We start from the raw sequence: 19,764 nt of genomic DNA, 5'->3' as shown, positions 1-19,764 counted from the left end.
TAAGGATCCCCTTCGTCCCTTGCTCCCTGGCTTTGTTTTACTCCTTCCACACAAACTGGGAGACTCCCCTCCCCACAACCCAGCGTGACCACAGGAGCCTAACCAGGAGCCCTGGAGCTGTGGTCCTTGCCGTGTGCCCAGAGGCAAGTTGCTGCCCTCCTCTGGTGTGAAAAGTGAGAGGGTGGGTTTCCTCCCACTCAGAGAGAATGCCCTGACCATCACCACCAACCCCACCTGCCACGACTCTTCAGGTCCCAGCTTCCTCCGGGTCTGCCCTTGCTGCCGGCTGCCTTCCTGGGCATCATGGGCCCCGTGGGGGTGTGTACACTGATGGGCACTGCTGGACAAGTAACAAAACCAGCACAGAAGGGTTAAGTTTCTTTCCCAAGGTCACCCAGCTAGTAAGTAGCAGACCTGACTTTTGCTCCCCAAACCTCTGCCCCTCCTGGCTTCTCATTACCACGATCCCAACCTTCTTCCCAGTGCTCACAGACTTCTGGCTTCCCTGTCACCCTCTTTTCCTCTGACTGTTCCTGCTGCTCCCCAAACCCAGACATTCCAGGTGCCCCTACCCACTGGGAGGCTGACTGACCCCTGTGGGGGCTAATATACCAGACCACAGCCTGGGGGATCTGGGGCACACTGATGCTTGAGGCTGCATGTTTACGTCCTGCCGCCCCGAGGCTCGGTGCCGTGAAGGTCATCATACTGGACTGATTCACACATTCATTATGTGACTGTGGGTGCGTACCCCCCCCAACCATAAACCCAGACCACTTGGGAGAGTTGATAAAATATGAGAAGCAATAACTAGGAAACTCTGCCATTTTGTAGCTGCGTGACCTGGGACAAATAACGTAACTTCTTCGAACCTCTTTCTCCTCTGCAAAATATCGTAAAAGGTAGCTGTCTTGCTGAGATTTCACAAGGATGCTGAGATAATGCTTGAGCAAGGCCTGGCTGTGAGGAGGGCTTAGTTCTGCATGGGGTAGTGAGCAGGTGAGGGGTCTTCAGAGCAGAGCTCTCCCCCCGCCACCCCCTACAGGTGCCTGAGAGGTAAGGGCGGCCAGGGGGCCAGAGAGGAAGGGTCTCCTGGTGCCAGCCACCCAGTTTGCTCTTCCTTGTGCTGCAGATGGAGCTGAAGGCTGGCAAGGGGGCTGGGGAACGGGCAGCCCTGCAGCGGGAGCGTGAGGAGCAGCAGCACCTGCTGGCTGAGTCCTACAGCGCCGTCATGGAGCTGACGCGGCAGCTGCAGATCAGTGAGCGCAACTGGAGCCAGGAGAAGCTGCAGCTGGTGGAGCGGCTTCAGGGTGAGAAGCAGCAGGTGGAGCAGCAGGTGAAGGAGCTGCAGAACCGCCTGAGCCAGGTGAGGCCTGCTCCAGCCACCAGGGGGACTTACTGTGGGAGAAGTCTGGGTCTGGGGTCGCCTTCAGTTATAGCTGGATCAAGGTGCTCAGAGACCGTACTAGGTGCTAGGTCTCTCTCTCTGCCAGTCTCTCAGGCTTGCTTTCCTTTGTGCTTTATTCGTAAGCAAGCCTCGGATACGGTCACTGTTAGTTTTGTGCTCAGACCTTCCCGGTTTACCAAAGGCAATAGAAAGAGAGTTTTCCTTTTCCACGAGGCTTATTGGCCAGTTGTTAAGTCATGTGCCTACCCCTAGAGCCTACTGAACCCTGAAAATTTGGGGAAATTAGAGTCCTCTGACCAAAAGAGGGGGGATAAGAAAAAACCGTCATTGACCATTACACCCTACTAGAGTTCACATCATGTATCCAGGTGCTCCTTACCAAGCTTCTATGCACCACTCTTTGACTCTTTTCCTTTGTTTTACTTTTTATTTTAATTACATAACTCAGGACTTCATCTTTATATAAGACCCAAATATTGCAAAAGCATACTCCAACCCATTCCTTCCTTTTCTTGCTACTTAAATTTATATTCACAGAGATCGTTTTTTTTCTAATCAATAATGTAATCGTGAGATACATATTGTTTATACTGATTTAATGTAAGCGTGAGATACATATTGTTTATACTGATTTGCCTCTTTCATAGAGAGCTGTTCAGGACAGAGTGTAGGGGCGGGCCTCATTCCTAATGTGGGGCCCCCACACTAGGGATGCTGCTTAGCCGACCTAGCCGGTCCAGGATTTGCAGCATGAAGTAGCATAGTAGTGACAGCCGTTACTGGAGCAGACAGAAGGGCATCTATAAGGATGCCTGTAAGTGGTTGCTTTCATGGTCATTTTCCAAATCCATCTTTTGGTGGCTCGGTGCTGCTGCCCACTGGGAAGCTGGTTCCTCGTCCATGACTGGGTCGTTCGAGCTACGAGCAGAGCCTGGGGACTGACCCTGCACACAGCGAGGCCCCGCTGGCCAGCCTCACCAGCCTCGCCTGCCACTGACCATCCTCTTTACCCTTGCGCAGCTGCAGAAGGCCGCTGAACCCTGGATCCTGAAGCACTCAGACCTGGAGAAGCAGGACAATAGCTGGAAAGAGGTGAGCAGGGTAGCAGGCCATTCGTGTTCTCTTGGCTCCTGGCTGCACTGCCAAGTCCCTCACTTGGGGATGTGACGGAGAGGAAGCTAACTCTGTCCCACAGGTTGCCCCCTTGCATTCTGGGCTCCTCAGTCCTGGGATCTCTACCCCATCGTTGCAGCCGATGGTTGGGGACTTGTGAGGAGCCATCTGTCAGCTCCGTCCTCCCACACCCGGGAGAGAGGCGGCTGGCTCGGTGCTCTTGGCCAGGTGCTTGCTATCTCTTGGTTTCAGCTGTGCCTTTCTGCAAAGCAAGGCCACTGAATAGCTGTGTGGTCTTGAGCGAGTCACTCTCTCCCTCTCTCGGCTCTGGTTGCCTCCACGGTAAAATTAGAATCACATTCTCTGCTTTAGCCCACCCTCTCTTTGGAGACCAGTTAGGTCACTTTGGTAAAATTTGCTCCTAAGCCTCAGAGGCCTTGTCCACATAGCAGCGTTCTCAGTGACCAAACAGTGGCCATAACAGCTCTTTGCTCAGGACAGCCCGAGGAAGCGGTGTGTTAGGAGATGTGGTTGCAAGCCACAAACACTAACTGTGGGGAACTGAGGCAGGAGAGGATTTAATTGGGGCTCAAGAGGGCTGGTGATGCAGGTTCAGAAAAACGGGTGCAAGTCCCAGGGGACCTGCTCTGGAACCAGGGGGAGACCAGCCCTGAGCAGGAACCTTGAGGTCACTGCTGTCACCGCCATCTGAACCGTGGCCACCGTCTGCTTTGCTGCTGCCGCCACATTCAGAATAACTTCTAAAAAGACTCTTTCCTTGGGGTTCTCTCTCGGAGCTCTGATTGGCCAAGCCTGGATCACATACCCACGGAAGGAGTGTTAGACCCACTATAGCCAGAAACTGACCAACAGGCATTCCAGATCAGTGCTGACCTCACTCCTGCTCTGTAAGAGGAGACTCAGGCGTGGGATCCCGGGTCAGCTCTTGCGCTGACCTCCTGTCCCCTTCCCTCAGTATGCTGGTGGCCAGAACTCACCCTTCCTGCCTCTCTTTCTTGACAGACACGGAATGAGAAGATTCTCGACAAGGAGGCGGTTTCTGAAGCTGACCTTGGGGGCACCGCCTTAAAAAGGTGCTAGCATGCCCTCCCCCTGCCCTGCCCGGCAGCCCCTCCCCTGCCTCGCCCTTCAGGCACCTCTCCCTGCTCCACCCCTTTGCCTGTCCTCTTTCCTTCGCCCCATGTGCCCACCATGGCACCTCGGCAGAGCTGGGAGAACCCTGGGATATGGTTTCTATGGAGCCAAAGCCCCTCAGGAGCCGGGAAGCTTGGGACAGTGAGAACTGCAGCCCGTGATTTTTCTTGTTTGTTTGATTGTGGACATGCATGAAAACCCGGGGCTCCGTATATCCTCGCTTTGAAAGAAACTGTTCAGCTCCTCTTGGGGTTCCTTCTCCCTGCATCTGGAGTTAGGGGAATCAGGCTGGGTTTCCGTTCCTGGGATTACTGAGCAGCTTACTCTGGGCCCGGCCCTGCGCTATGGCCAGGGGGACCCCGGGGCTGTCGGGGCCATGTCTCCACTGTTAGGAAACGCATGAATAGAATGAGGGCGACAGAAGCCCATCAGAGCCATGAGAGCAACCTTAGGCCAGGAGGGCCAGGGTAGGAGGGTGGGCTCTGGAGTCAGAGGGCGGGGTTTGAACTCCCGCTCTGCCATTTCCAGGAGTGTGACCTTGGCTGATACTTGATACCTCTCTCTAGTGGGGATAATAGGAGCTGTCTGCTAGAGTTACTAGAGGGCCGAATGATCTGGCCTCTGAGATGTACTTACGTCCGCCTGGCACTTTTGGTCATCAGGCAACATGTGCCAGGTCTGTGCCAGAGATTTAGTGACATCTTATTTGGGTTCCCCCAAAAGCAAACACAGGATTCGAGAACTTGTCTCAAAGATCTTGAGACAAGGATCTGAGTGCAAATGGTTTATTTGGGAAGGGATTTGGGAAACACTGGAAGTGACCCGAGGAAGGGAAGGCAGCCAGTAAAGGGGGATGTCGTCATTCTGTGGACAACCGAAGCTCAGTTTCGCTGAGGAACTCTGGGAGCCAGAGTGGAACGTGCCACGCAGAGTTCTCCCACCCAAGGATCAAGGAGGCTGGGTATTGAGCCACCAGATCTGCCCATTGTTTGTTGAGGTCTGTGTCTAGGGGCCAAACTCTGTGATGTTTGTCGCTTCCTCTGCGTGGAGGCCAGGTGTGCTCTTGCAGTCACAAGAAAGCTTAGGCGGAGAATAGCAGGTGTGCAGAGTGTGCTGTGCTGGGTACGTAGGTGCAGGTGCCGAGGCGGCGTGGGGGAGGGCACCAACAGCATCTTCCACGAGAGGCGAGCAGGACGGGCGTGGTCCCAGCTCGCGTGCAGTGTGGGCCAGGGAGGAAGACCAGAGCGCCTGCCCCCTCTCTGTTTTCTCCCACTAACACTGCTCTTCCCTCCTCCGCTCCTCCCAGGACCAAATCTGTTTCCTCCATGTCTGAGTTTGAAAGTTTGCTTGACTGTTCCCCCTACCTTGCCGGGGACGCGGCCCGCGGTAAGAAGCTGCCCAACAACCCTGCCTTTGCCTTTGTGGGCACCCAGCCGGTGGACCCGGAGAAGGATGCCCAGGAGCAGCCAGGGCTCTCGCCGCGGGACTGCAACCGCCTGGGCACCCTGGGCTGCCAGGAGCCGGCGGGGAGGCAGATGCAGCGCAGCTACACGGCCCCCGACAAGACGGGCATCCGTGTGTACTACAGCCCCCCGGTGGCCCGGCGCCTGGGCGTCCCCGTGGTCCACGACAGGGAGGGCAAGATCATCATCGAGCCCGGCTTCCTCTTCACCACGGCCAAGCCCAAAGAGTCGGCTGAGGCCGACGGGCTGGCCGAGAGCTCCTACAGCCGGTGGCTCTGCAACTTCTCACGGCAGCGCTTGGACGCAGGCTCGGGGGGCAGCCCGTCGGCACCAGGGCCTGGCTTCCCAGCGGCCCTGCACGACTTTGAGATGTCTGGCAACATGAGCGACGACATGAAGGAGATCACCAACTGCGTGCGCCAGGCCATGCGCTCGGGCTCACTGGAGAGGAAAGTGAAGAGCACGTCCAGCCAGACGGTGGGCCTGACCAGCGTGGGCACGCAGACCATCCGCACCGTCAGTGTGGGCCTGCAGACCGACCCCCCCCGCAGCAGTCTCCACGGCAAGAGCTGGTCACCCCGCAGCTCCTCGCTCGTGTCCGTGCGCAGCAAGCAGATCTCCTCCTCCCTGGACAAGGTGCACTCGCGCATCGAGAGGCCGTGCTGCTCCCCCAAGTACGGCTCGCCGAAGCTCCAGAGGCGGTCAGTGTCCAAGCTGGACAGCGCCAAGGACCGCAGCCTCTGGAACCTGCACCAGGGCAAGCAGAACGGCTCGGCCTGGGCCCGCTCCACCACCACGCGGGATAGCCCCGTGTTGAGGAACATCAACGATGGACTGTCCAGCCTCTTCAGTGTGGTGGAGCACTCGGGGAGCACAGAGTCTGTCTGGAAACTGGGCATGTCCGAGGCCCGGGCCAAGCCCGAGCCTCCAAAGTATGGCATCGTGCAGGAGTTCTTCCGTAATGTGTGTGGCCGGGCGCCAAGCCCCACCTCTGCGGCAGGGGAGGAGAGCACCAAGAAGCCGGAGCCCCTCTCCCCTGCCAGCTACCATCAGCCAGAGGGCATGGCCAGGATCCTGAACAAGAAGGCAGCCAAGTCAGGCGGCAGCGAGGAGGCCAGACTCTCGGTGCTCCCCCAGGTGGGGAAGGATGGTGTCCCCCGGGATGGAGATGGAGCCACAGCCCTTCCCAATGAGGTAGGGGGATAGGGTCTACTCTTCTTCTTGGGGTGGGGGAGGTTGACTTATAAGGTCCAGACTCTCTTGGCTTTCAAACTCAGGAATATGGTTGTGTGTTTCAAAAAGTCCTTTTGCTGGTCTGGAATAGGGGTTTGGGGGGGCGCCTGGCTGGCTCAGTCGGTAGAGCATGTGACTCTTGGTCTCAAGGTCATGAGTGCAAGCCCCATGTTGGGCATAGAGCCCACTTAAAAGTAGATAGATAGATAGATAGATAGATAGATAGATAGATAGATAGATACAACGGGGGTTAGAAGACCTCAGACCTGGAACAACAGCCTGATGGACACAGGGTCTGAATACCAAGAGGCGAGTGAGTGAGGCTTAACCAGCTGCTTTGCCACCACACACCAGAAGTTGCTAGCATCCCCTCCAGGGAAGAGGTGTCCTCACTGCTCTCCTGCATTGGTGTGCTGGAGTCGATGAGAGCTAATCGTGTGCATCTCTGTGTTCAGTAAAACACCTTGGCACCTTGAGAGTGGCCACAGTGGGAGGATTTACACCATGAAAATTGACAAATGCTCCAAATCAGGGCTTTTCCCCTCATTCCTGGAAAACTAGTTATTAAACATTTTCCAGCACACCCCTGCCCCCCTCCCAAGACTCTGTGCCTAAGCGCTTCCATTTTCTCCGAGAATCTTTTGCTGTACACCCCGCTCCTAATATCAGTCAGTTTCAGATTTGGTTAAGGATTATTTGCATGTTAGTGAAAGAATGCCTATAAGTTAGTTTTCCAGAAAGGGAAATGGTGGAGTACTTATGGATCCCAAATGCAAGGACCTGAAGGTCTCAGACTTCTCTGTCTCCGTATTGTTTCCCTTGAGCTTTGTTTTCTCTGATGTCTGCTTTCTTCCTCTCTCTCTGCTGCATTTGCGTGAATGGTCCCAGCTCTGCTTTTATAACATCTTCTAATTCAAGTACCTAAGAGAGACTGACTCAGATCCCTCTGTCCCAATTCCACATTCCTAGAAGAAAGAAGAAACTGTGATTGGTCTACCTTGAGTCCAGTGTACCCCCCATGGTCTGATCAGCTGTGGTCAGGGGTGGTATCATGTGGCCTGTGGTGCACTCAGTAAAGGTCATAGGTGGGGGTGCAGAGAGGTGGCGTGGGCTAGGACTGACCCATTTGTATGTATTGTATGTTTAGGTGGTTTCTAGATTTTCTCTATCAGACATAATGATGTGGTGGACATCTTGGTGCAAAAATATTTGTCCACATTTTGGATTATTTCCTTAGGTTTAAGTTGCAGAAATGGGATTATAGGCTAACAGAATATAAAAATTTTAAAGGTATTTGATAAATATTGCCACATTGTTTTTTTTTAAAGCTTAAAAGAAATATTTTTATTAGCTTCAGAGGTAGAATTTAGTGATTCATCAGTTGTTACAACACCCAGTGCTCATTACATCAAGTGCCCTCCTTAATGCCCATCAATCACCTGATTACCCCATCTCCCACCCACCTCCCCTCCAGCAACCCTCAGTTTGTTTCCTGGAGTTCAGCGTCCCTTATGGTTTGCCTCCCTCTTGATTTTCATCTCTACACACATATGTACACAGACACACACACACACAGCCCGTTGGTTCTGTTTCTCTAGATAACCCTAATACAGTGGGTGTATTTAGTCTATGAGAATTCAGCAAGATGTATTTTTATGATACGTTCAGTATGTACATTAAACTGAAAGTTTTTTTAAGTATAGACAGCTGGTTGAGAGTATAGAGAAATAAAACATTAACCACAGGGGCGCCTGGGTGGTTTAGTCAGTTAAGCATCTGCCTTCGGTTCAGGTTGTGATCCTGGGGTCCTGGGATCGAGCCCCATGTCAGACATCCTGATAAGCGGGGAGCCTGCTCCTCCCTCTCCCTCTGCCCTTCCCCCGCCCCCCGCTCATGCTCTCTTTCATATGCACTGTCTCTCTCAAATAAATAAATACCTTAAAAACAAAACAAAAACAACACTAACCACATACTACTAGAGGCTGTAGAAATTGGGCAAACTCTTTTGAAAGACAGTTTGATGGGGCACCTGCCTGGCTCAGTCAGTGGAGCATGGGACTCTTGATCTCAGGGTTGTGAGTTTGAGTCCTGTGGCTATACTCAAAAAAAAAATTTTTTTTTTTTTAAAGACTTTTTATTTATTTATTTGAGACAGAGAGAATGAGAGAGAGAGAGCACATGAGAGGGGGGAGGGTCAGAGGGAGAAGCAGGCTCCTTGCTGAGCAGGGAGCCCGATGCGGGACTCGATCCAGGGACTCCAGGATCACGACCTGAGCCGAAGGCAGTCGCTTAACCAACTGAGCCACCCAGGCGCCCTCAAAAAAAATTTTTTTAACCAATAGGCTATATGTATGTGTGTGTGTGTGTGTGTGTGTGTGTGTCTGTATACATGTGTTTTTATAGAGAGAAACAGATTTATTATAAGGGATTGGCTTCCACAATTACAGAGGCTGACATGTCCTAAGATCTACAGGGTAAGGTAGCAAGCTGGAGACCCAGGAGAGCTGATGGTTTGCTCCAGTCTGAGCTCAAAAACCTGAGAACCAGGAGAGCCAGTGATGTCATTCCAGGACAGCATATGTAGCTAATGTAGTTCCAGTCCTAAGGCCCATCAGGCAGGAAGAAGTCTTTCTTATTCAGGGAGAGTCAGCCTTTTGGTCTATTCAGGCCTTCAACTGATTAGATGAGGCCCACCCACATTAGAGAGGGCAGTCTGCTTTACTGATTTAAATGTTAATCTCATCCAAAAGCACCTCACAGAAACTCTCAGAATAATGTGTGACCAGATATCTGGGCACCCTGTGGTTCAGTCAAGTTGACACAGAAAATTAACTGTCATACCCATAGAACCATGTACATAAAGAGACAAATACACAAACTGGCTGTATTTTGAATGTTGATTTTATTTTATTTATTTTATTTATTTATTTTTAAAGATTTTATTTATTTATTTGATAGGGAGAGACATAGTGAGAGAGGGAACACAAGCAGGGGGAGTGGGAGAGGGAGAAGCAGGCTTCCCGCTGAGCAGGGAGCCCGATGTGGTCCTCGATCCCTGGACCCCAGGATCACGAGCTGAGCCGAAGGCAGATGCTTAACGGCTGAGCCACACAGGTGCCCCTGAATGTTGATTTTAAAGTTGATCCAAATTTTTTTCAGTATGTAAAATGTGCATGTTACCCATTGACCCAGTAGTTCTTCTAGGAATGTAGCCTATGGAAATATTCACAGAGGTGGGAGAACATTGTATCAATAAATGTATGGCATTATTAATAAAAATTACTAACATTTACTGAATACTTAATAGGCACTATGCCAAGTGCTTTGCATATCATTTTTTATTTGAACCTCACAACAATTTTGAGAAAGGTATCATGTCCTTCATCTTAGAAGGAAATCAAGGTTCAGAGAGGTTAAGTAACTTACCCAAGGTCACACAGTTGGTAAGTGGCAGGGCTGGGATTTCAACCAAGCAATCTAGTTCTATAGCAGCAGTTTTAACCATTATTGCTGGTGTGTTGATAATAGTAAAAAATGAGAAACTACCTAAAATGCACATAAAACATGAATTGGATAAATAAATTAAGGTATTTCCATTCAGTAGAGTAGTATATAGCCACTAAAAAGAAGGAAATCTAGGTATACATAGTGACAGAAAAGTGTTTGTTTTGCAGTTATGAAATAGGCAGTAGGAGATGATGTCATTTTGATAAATGTATGCTTGTGCAATGTTGAGAATTTATCTTTGATGGACAATGTCCACTTTCTTCTCTGTATATTCCAGAATTCATTACATTCTGGAATGTTATTTATGAATATTTATTATTGTTCTAAGAGGAGAAAGACAATTTTAAAAAATTGGTCCAGAGAGGGGCCATAGCCCCTGGCACCTGGTGCCCAGGCACGGCTGAGTCCACATTCCTTGCCCGGCCGACCACACAGCCCCTGGGTGGTCAGGGCCTCTTGGCTCCTCCTGACTTCCTCCTCCCTTCTCGCAGGATGCTGTCTGTGACTGTAGCACCCAGTCTCTCACCTCCTGCTTCGCCCGGCCGTCCCGCTCTGCCCTCCGCCACTCTCCTTCCAAGTGCCGGCTGCACCCTTCAGAGTCCGGCTGGGGTGGGGAGGAGAGGGCAGCTCCCCCCAGCGAGTGACAGAGCAGCCGGGCTCCCCACCTCAACCAGCCCAGTCCCTGCATTGCCGAAGGGAACCCGCGAGGAGGAGCCGAGGCAAGGGGCCCGTGCCCCCAGCATCGTCTTGCCCTGGATGGACAGCAGCTGCGCCACTGCCAGAGAACAGCTTTCCCATCCAGGTAAAGCGGGGTCTCCTGCTGACTGCTGGGTGGTGATCCCGGACTTCCCAGGGGAAGGCAGTCAGTGGGAGAAAGACCACACCTAGGCGTCGGAGGTGGCTCCAGAGGGATCCCTTGGGAGCCAGTCTGTTCGGAGAGCCTCGCCTGGTTCTGCCCACAGCCACTTCTCAGAAGAGCCAAGGAAAGGATACACTTCTGGCGGTGCTCCTCAGGGAAAAGCGCTCACAGATGTTCCCTGCCAACCATGTCCTCCTTCATGGGGAGGAAACACCGATGACAAGAACGTGGGGTTCCTGGTGGAGCTGAGCTGGGCATCATCCCCATCCCTTCCTTCCCTCCACCGCTTCCTCCTCCCAGCCCCACTGCTCTGGATCACTGTGGCCCTAGGGGGTATGATAGGGCAGTAGCCAGGGCCAGGTTATCGGCCTGGAATCCTGGGGCGCTGGATCTCCCTGCCCGTAGCCTGGATGCAGCAAGGACTGGAGAATGAGGTGGAAACGTGTGGGGCTCAGGGTTGGGTAGCCACTGGAACTGCCTCCCTCGTCAAGGTGACTTGGGGGGGCACCAACCTTCCCAGGACAGAAATAGGTAGAGTCATTTTCAAGACCTGGTGCACAGATAAATGCCTAAATGCCCACTGCCTTGATTGCTGGGGTCTCTTTTCCCAACACCCTGGAGGGGCGCCACATCTCCACTGTGTTTACATCCTGTGGCTGGTGGAGGGCAAAGCTATTCCCAATGAGAGACTCCCAGTTGGCCACGCCAGGCCAAGGAGCACTCCCAGAGGCCAGTGTCCCCAGGACACGGCAGTGGACGGGGGCCTGGAAACACATTTCTTGCCTCGGTTGTTTATTTGAATTTTTCTTACTATAAATATTTAAGGTGGTTTTACTTTATTTTAATAATTTAATTTACCCCAAAGTCCCTAAGGTAATTTATTGGAGGTCGAGACATGTATTTTTGCCACTGGGACAAAGTGAGGCTTCTAACACAATGGGCAGGCATGGGGTTCACCCCATGCAGACGAGGCAGCTCGGCCGCTGAGCTCGGGTCTCCTGGTCAAGTTTAGACTGCTTCCCCAGCTGACAAGCCCGGCAGCTTGCTCCCCAATTCTGCTGACCATCTGGCCTCAGAGCACTGCTTTTCACTCACTGGTACTTGGCCAGCCCCCAGCAGTCAGTCTGCAAACCCTGGCTGACAGGGTGGGGGGCTGGGCCGACATCCCCACTTCCCAAACATTCTCCATCTGCCCTCTCATTTTGCTCCTCCCTCTGAAACCTTTTTTTTTTTAATGAGTCAAACACAGATTACTAAGGTTCTATCAAGAGCGTGGAGAGCTCTCCAAGTTCCCCAAGTGAGAACTCACGGGAAAACAGGACTGAACTTCGAGAATGTTGTTTATTGCAGCTTTGCACATGGACCTGAGAGTGTCTGCCAGCCTGCCTCAGCTCTCACCACCTGCCAGCCTTCTCACCAGCCTCTTTCCTTAGCCTTATGGGCTCTCCTGGCCCCTCTTCCAGCCCCAGCCCCGCTGCCCGCGCTTCCCCACGTCCCACGTGAGCTGCCTGAGCCATCGGACGTACTGCAGTGTGGCGGGAAAGGCCTCAGATGGCCTCTCCCTTGGTGCCAGTGAACCCGTATCGGTTGCACGCACGCCCGCCACAGGCAGATGCGTGAACCCCCTGCCATTGGCTGGGGGCTCAGAGTGGAAATACCAGAATGAAGCAGCTTGTCTGAGGAATGCAGGAAGACCAAAAGCCAGCAGCTTTGTGAGTTTGCCCCCAGGACTCAGGAGACACGTCTGCAGTCCCACCTGCTCCCAGTCCTGCCCTTTCAGGGTCACCTGGACGAGTTACCCAAAGTCCTTCATCTCCATTCCCTACGGGCACAATGCGAGGGTCATGGCAGTCTGACCAGGTCCTTGCTCATGCCATAGTGACTTGTGTGGGCAGAGCAGGCCGGCCACGGGAGCCATGGGCCAGTCCCCCCCCCGGGATGCTACTGCTCCCACTCAAAAGGTCAGGGGGCCCCTCCAAGGTTATCTCCAGGTGAGGGGACTCACACCAGGCCACATGCCACCAGAGGCCTTCTGCCACCTCCCTAAGCTATGGAGGGCTATGGAAGCTCCCCAGGCTTCACTCCCAGCCTTGGGGAGAAATCCTCATGAGACCCGAAACCCGAGGCCTACGGACCACTCAGCCTTACCATCGTCCTCGTCCAACACTGTCCTTGCAGTCTTCTTGTCTCAGCGCCTGGCCACCCGGTCGCCAGCTGCTGTCAGAGGCTCCAGATCTTGGTTTTCAGTAAAGTCCTTGAGTGTCTACTTCCTGCATTCCACTGTGCAAGGCCACTCACCACTGTCCTGCAGAAGCCTCTGGACGTGGGGCTCAATGGGGTTGAAAATGTTATGTGTAAATATTGGTTTGGTTTGATTTTTAGCATTTTAATTAGTAACTGGTTGTGTTTTCTTTTTTGGGGTGGGGGGGTTGGTTTGTAAAAACTCTCTACTCTTTTGGAATGTAATTTCTAAGTTTGTTTGTTTCTTCAAATGCCTTTTAAGTCTTGGTAACATTCCCAAAGCAGAAAACTGCCTGACCCACAGGGGATTCCCCTGGAGCACTGGGGTCCCAGGAAGGAACACTGCCCTTCTTCCCTTTCTCCCCTTCCTACTTCTCCTCCATCACTGGACTCCCAGCACCTTCCTCCTCTTCCTTCTCCCCGACCTCCTCTATCCTTCTTCCTTTTCTACCATCTCCACTGTCTCCCACCAAAGTTCCAAGGAACCCTGGGGTCCTAATCCCCTACAGATCATGGGACTTGGATCTATCGTGTTGGCACCAGTTGGTGGGGGGGAAGTGGGGGGCCAGGTGCCCTGGTTGACCCTGAACTGGACAACCTCACGTTTCTTATGTCCGACCTCTTCCCAGAGCCAAACTTGACCCTCCTGGGGGCAGTGATGTCTGTATTTGAAATGAAAATCAGACCACTTTGGCACATCAGTCGCTCCTCGATCTTGTGTGCGCAAGGCATCTGTATCCAATTCCTGTCCCCCTCTTTCCCTCCCAGGTCGTTCCCCACCAAAGGCTGACCAAACTAAAAATACCTCCAAGAGGTCTTGCTTTCTATGAACTCAAAATGGACCCCACCTCTTGGTCTTCCCAGGGACACTCCTCTCCCAGCTGCTTCCCCAGCTGACAAAGTCAAGGACCCAAAGACTTCACCCTCCCACATGCTGTCACGTGGTTCCATCATACCCACCCCTATGCACCTTTCATGGTTTCATCACCCAGCCTGTTCTCCTCTTGCCCACCCAGCTTCCAGGCTCTTCCTCCCTCTCCCTTCCCATCCAGAATGTCCCCCACCTTCCAACCTTACCAGCCTCCCCAAGCTCCCACTACCTCTTCACTCATACTAATAATCATCCCCTGCACACCCCACCTAGAGTACTCTGCTATCTAGAAATTGCTCCCCTATCCCCTATCCCACGTCTGCTTCAGGCCTCTCAGGGACAGCTCTGGGAGGAAGCCTTGGCAGGACAGGGGTTAGTGCAGATCAGGAAACTGAGGTGCAGGGCTCATCCCAGAGTCACCTAACTGGGAAGTCATCGAACCTAGACTAGGACCTGGGTCCATCGGATGCCCCAGCCCAACTCTGTCCTGCTTGCTGTGTAAACCCACTGCCCCACTGGGGACTTTCTTTTTGTGGGTACAGGACACCCAGAATACGCCACTACCGAACCCAGACTTGAAACCATGCAACCATCACCACTAACCATTTCTAGAACTTTTTAATCACCCAGACTGAAACTCTGTACCCACTGAACAATAAATCGCCCCCTCCCCAAGTCCCTGGTAACCTCTACTCTACTTTCTGTCTCTATGAATTTGCCTCACCTAGGTAGCTCATATAAATGGAATCACACAATATCTGGACTTTTGTGTCAAACCTCCTCACCTTTTTAGATGAAAAATTGGGCCCAGAGAAGAGAGTGGCTCACCCAAGTAAACCCATAGTAAACTAACGGCATAGTCAAGACCAGAATGCTGGTTTCCTGACTCCTAGCAGATTCTGCATCCCCACAGTGGTGAATGAGACCCCACTCTGCCATTCTGTGCTCTTGGTCGGGCCCCTTCCTCTCTCTGGGCTCAGTCTGTTGGCTCCCCTCCTCCCACCCATCCTCTCTGTTACCATCTTCCTCCAAAGCTTCCCCTCCTCCTGCCTCCTTTTCTCGGCCGGTTTCCACCAACATACCAAGTCGCCCTGACCCGTACGTAGTCAGGTTTTTCTCTTCTGGGTCCCAAGCTTACTTTAGCACCCATCCCTCAGCCCTCCCAGAACAGCCTCTCCAGCTCTGCTCCCTGCCATGGACTTCCCTGCTACCTCAGCAACCCCTCCCTGCCCTCTCGGGCTCCCACTCCCGTCCTGTCCCGGAAGTACCTGCATCTTCGGTTGCCCGACTCCAACATTTGCTGTCATATCTGGTGGTGTTTCCTGTCATATCTGGTGGTGTTTCCTGGGTTCTGTTTTATTTATTTTGCATTTTCTCACACTAAAGGAGGCACCTTTCCAACACCTCAGAGAGCATCAGCCTTGCCAGCCCTTCTCACTCGGCTTGGCCCCAGCGACCTCCTAGCCCAGCAGGACATCTCCGAGGTCCACTGTTGAACCACATTATCTTCTCTGTCCCCAACCTCAGGACCCCATCAGTGTCAACTGTTGTTGGCGGGGGGGGCTTGAATCCCTCCTTCTGGGCTCCTGTACCCTACCCAGTCCTGCCTAGCCTTGTTTGTAAAGAAGATGCAGCCTGGCTTGTGTTCTTCTTTCCCTAGGTCATTCATCCATTGGTCTGTCCATTTGACACCCCACTATCCTCTCTGCTCTCCCCTGGGCCTCACTGCCTCCAGAACAGCTTGTCCTGGCTTTACCCCTTATCCCTCTCAACAGTGTTTGAAGTTTGCGAAGTCCACAGACCCAAAAACCAAAGGGGACATGGTGCTGGGCCTGCATTCCCCGGACCAGGGCTCCTCCCCCCTACCTGCTACTGTTCCCTCACCCTCCTTGGACCCTCGTTTATCCAGTCAGCCCCGTTCCCCTCCCTTCCTGCCCTTTACCAGCCCACGGGACCTCAGGCCCTAAAGGAAGGAGCTCTGGTTTCCTCGAAGCATCCTTGAAGGGTCGAGGTAGTCAGGGCCTGGATGCGTTGTCACACTCCATTCGGATACCAACTCAAACTGCTCCTGGGAAGAAGAACCTCAGCTGGGAATCTGGAGACCCCGCCCAAGTCTGGGAAGATCTCTGTTTGGCTGATTCTGTGAGCCTCCCCATTCTGATTTTATGATGAGCACCAGGATTACCCCTAGGGCCGCAGAACACCCCTTGTGTTTTGGGATCCTACATCACCATCCTCTCTCCACTGGACCCTGGTATCCTGGCTCCTCTCTCTACTCTGCCTCTGATCTCTGTGCCTTAGTTTACTTCTCCGCACAGGGGGCTCACCACAAGACTGTTTCCAGCAGCTTCCCGGGTATTTTGGTGCCTCTAAGGTTGGGCCTTGCCAGCTGTGGCCCAGCTCCCTGTCACTGCCTCAGGACACCGAGTTGCTGAGGATGAGGTGCCTGGAGGTTCTCAAAGCATCTGGAGCATCACCTGGGAACTTGACAGAAATGCAGATTGCTGGCCCTACCCAAGACCTGCAGAATTAGAAATTCTGGTGTGGGGCCCAACAAGCTGGGGTTTAACAAGCCCTCCAGGTGATTCTCATATAACAGGACTTGGCCAACTGCTGACCCACGTAGCAATCCGTGCGGCTGGTGAGGGACTGAGGCTGGCCCAGACCAGAAACAACTGGAAAATCCCAGACTCATCTGGATGCCTGAGAGATTGGGAACGCTCCCTGCCCACCCCTCCCTGCCAAAAAAAAAACAACTATGTCCTTTTCCTGGAAGCTGGAGGGCAGGGAAAAGGCTACAGTTTTCCTTTCCCTGCCTCTGGCTTGGTTCCAGTTCTGCTCTCAAAAGGCCGTGTAGGATTGTGCTAGCCCGGCAGCAGGTGGGAGTCTTGGGGGAGAGGGGGCGGGCAGGAGATAAAGACCCTGACCATGTATCCCTTGGAAACCTCACCACAGGCTCATGACCTCTCTTCAAGTAGTAAGAAAACTAACTCCTCAAGGAAAGACTCCTAAATCCCTAGTTCCTCCTCCTCTTCCTCCCTCCACCTCCAGGGAGACTGAGTAGACAGCGTCAAAAACCAGCTCCAACCCCCAGCAGCTGAGGAAGAGAGCCAGAAACTGTCCTCTCATCTTGGCCCCCCTCCCCAACCCCTGCCAATACTGTGAAGCCCCCCCTTCCTGCCCAGCCTGGTTTCTTGGTGAGGGTCCTGCAGTCCTGGGCCCTAGGGGACTCCCAAGGAAAGGCCCTCGGGAGGGAAGGGACCAAGGCCATCCTTGGGCCAAACTGTCTGCCTCTCCTGTCCACTGTTCTCTCTTCCCCACTTCCGTCTTCAAAAGGCTCCTTCCCAAGATGGATTGGGTGCTAGGACAACTGGGCCACTCCTCCAGCTCTCCCTGCCCGTGTCTTATTTCAGACATGAGAATAACTGTACAGTGTAAACTTACAAAAGGTTTTTAATGGTTGTAGATTGGAAATAAAGTATGTCATATGAACAGTTTCCATGGATTTGGCCTCCTCTCTGATTTCTCTTGCAGGGTGGGTGGGGTCCCCATCAGATTTGAAACCTGACTTTACCCCCCGACACACACACACACAGCCCAGTTGCTTGGGAAGGAGGGAGCCCTGGGAATGCTACAGTCAGCTGGCTAGTTTGGGGTCACTTGGGAGAGGCCACTGGGGGTTCCGGATACTGATTCCTTACACCTCAGAGTCAGTGTGATATGACCACTGAGAAACCTGCAGAGTGTTCAAAAATGTTATTTTCTACAAAAAAAAACTTTCACAAATGTATCATGGGGAAAAAAAGAGGACACTTTAGACATGGGTCAGTTATTTATCACAGTATAATTAATTGGCCCAAAACATTTATTAGATCACAGGTGCTGTGAATCAGGAATTTGGGGCTAGGTAGTTCTGACTGAGCTAGGTGTCTCAAGGAGGTTGCAGTCAAACATCAGTCAGGCTGCAGTCATGTGAAGGCTTGACTTGGGCTAGAAGATCCATTTGCAAGGTGGCTCACTCATATGCCTGGCAAGTCAGTGTTGGCAGGAGGAGGCCTCAGTTCCTCTCCACATAGACCATAGTGCTGCTTGAGTATCCTCACAACATGGCAGCTGGCTTGCCCTAGAGCAAGTCATCCATAAGAAAGCAGGGTAGAAGTCACAACGTCTTTTATGACTAAACTTTGAAAATCACAGTCATTTCTGCAGTATCTTACTGGTTATACAGATCAGCTCTACTCAGTGTGGAAGAGGAATACACAGGGCATGAACACCAGGAAGCAGAGATTATTGGGGACCATTTTGGAAGCTGGCTATCATATGAAAAATCTACATCTCTCTCTCCCTCCCTCTCTTTATTTGGGGGTGAGATGTGTGTGTGTGGGGGGGCTAACAAGAACTAAGTTTGTGCTAGGCATTGAGAATGCAATAGATAGGCCTGGAAGACAAGAAAGCAAATGTCAATGGCGGGGGGAACCCAGGGTGTTCAGGGAGCCAGGAGGAACTGGAAGACTTCACAGGACATCTGAACTGGCACCTGAGGTTGAGATGTTGAATAAATGAAGGGGATAGTGGTATATTACAGGCAGGAGACTGACAGGAGGTGGCTCCAGGGTGAGGGAGTGCACGTATCAAAGCCTAGTAGAAAGAGAGCAGAGCAGAAATGGGGAGCCCACAGGATGTCACTGGAGTGAGGAGTGATGAAAAAGCCTGGGTCAGATCATGCAGTGCCTTATGAGGGAAGGAATGTCCACGTCCTGTAGACCATAGGAAGCCATGGGAGAACTGAAAGCAGAGGAAGGACAGAGGATGTATTGGGTCTGGAATCCATGAAGCAATATTTTCACTGTGCCTCAGGATGACCAGCCCTGGCTGGGAATATTGTGTTCTGTTCTTGGGACATTGACAAACAAGGAGTTGAAAGAGGGGGGCAGGCATAGAAGGAACTGGGTACCACTGAGCCCCAGAAAGTGATGTTCTGGGAACCAAGAGCAAATCTCTGCTTTCAGGTGGCTATTAGAGCCAGCCAGCTGCAACTACAGAGTGGAAAATTTCAGGAAGGCAGATTTCTACCTCCCATCTGAAAACCTTTCCAAGGACCGCAGCTGCTATGGAAGGATGACCACAGTCACATTCCAGCAGCTGCTCTCCGACGCGTCTTTCAGACTTTCTGGACTGCTAATAATTCAACATTTGGTTTCAGATCTGAAAGAAAGGACCACATAAGCAAGGGGACATTTCCATGGCATCATGCTAGGTGCTGAAGAAGCAGCCTGCTGTGGAGTAGGCACGGCTGGGCTTCTGGGAACACAGTTTTCAGTCTGGAGCCTCAGAGAAGAGTCTGAGATGCATCCTCAGCTGAGGCTTAAAATTGGGAGAATTTTGCAGGAAAAAGCTGGAATGGGCTTCCCAGGCCAAGGGAACGGCTTGAGCAAAGGAGCAGAGGGAAGAAGCAACAGGGGTGGGCAGAGGAGCTGCAAGCAGTTTGGGGAGGGGGTGGCCTGCAATAAGGCTGCACAGGAGAGTTCTTGAACTTTGCCAATATTGAAGGGGTCACAGAAGGAGAGAAAGTGCTGGAGCAGGAGTGGGACAGAATAAAACAAAGGGAGTACAGAGCTCCATTCTGCCCTGGGAAAGACACGGCCCATGTTTTTGCAGTTAATATAAACGTGGGGTGCGGACCATGGCCTAACGACGCGGCAGGGCATCAGATGCCCCGTGATCCACTATATTCCTTTGGCAAGTACCTCTCTGGGACTCTGCCTCCCCATCTTCAATGGGCTCTGAATGCGTCCAGCGCAAAGGACAAGATGAGGTGGAATCCGTAGGAGGGGACTCCGCGGGCGTGGCATAGCTGGGGAAATAGTTTACGTGGCCGGGTCGGGACCAGCAAGGACCTGGACAAGGGGGGCTG

General features: G+C 52.6%; 1 protein-coding gene and 1 long non-coding RNA gene across 3 annotated transcripts in view; one reads left to right on the top strand and one right to left on the bottom strand.

Annotated features, from left to right (window-relative positions):
• MTCL2 (microtubule crosslinking factor 2) overlaps positions 1–17,347 on the top strand; it is a 67,703-nt gene extending 50,356 nt beyond the window's left edge. For both annotated transcript variants that reach the window (XM_078057156.1, XM_036108071.2), the window contains 5 exons: positions 1,133–1,366; positions 2,429–2,500; positions 3,545–3,615; positions 4,983–6,333; positions 10,371–17,347. In XM_078057156.1, coding sequence (XP_077913282.1) covers positions 1,133–1,366; positions 2,429–2,500; positions 3,545–3,615; positions 4,983–6,333; positions 10,371–10,523 — 1,881 coding nt within the window. In that variant the 3' untranslated portion in view covers positions 10,524–17,347. The remainder of the gene's footprint in view (positions 1–1,132; positions 1,367–2,428; positions 2,501–3,544; positions 3,616–4,982; positions 6,334–10,370) is intronic.
• Positions 17,348–17,675: 328 nt separating this feature from the next.
• LOC144379166 (uncharacterized) lies at positions 17,676–19,760 on the bottom strand. The gene is made up of 2 exons (XR_013441525.1): positions 19,598–19,760; positions 17,676–17,973 (listed from the first exon to the last, which is right to left on the bottom strand). It is a non-coding gene; the product is annotated as an uncharacterized LOC144379166 (long non-coding RNA).
• Between the last annotated feature and the right edge of the window lie 4 nt (positions 19,761–19,764).

This window comes from Halichoerus grypus, chromosome 10 (genome assembly GCF_964656455.1).
Source record: "Halichoerus grypus chromosome 10, mHalGry1.hap1.1, whole genome shotgun sequence".
NCBI classification, from domain to species: domain Eukaryota; kingdom Metazoa; phylum Chordata; class Mammalia; order Carnivora; family Phocidae; genus Halichoerus; species Halichoerus grypus.
The sequence above is the reverse complement of the archived record's forward strand: the minus strand, read 5'-3'. Positions and strand labels throughout refer to the sequence as shown.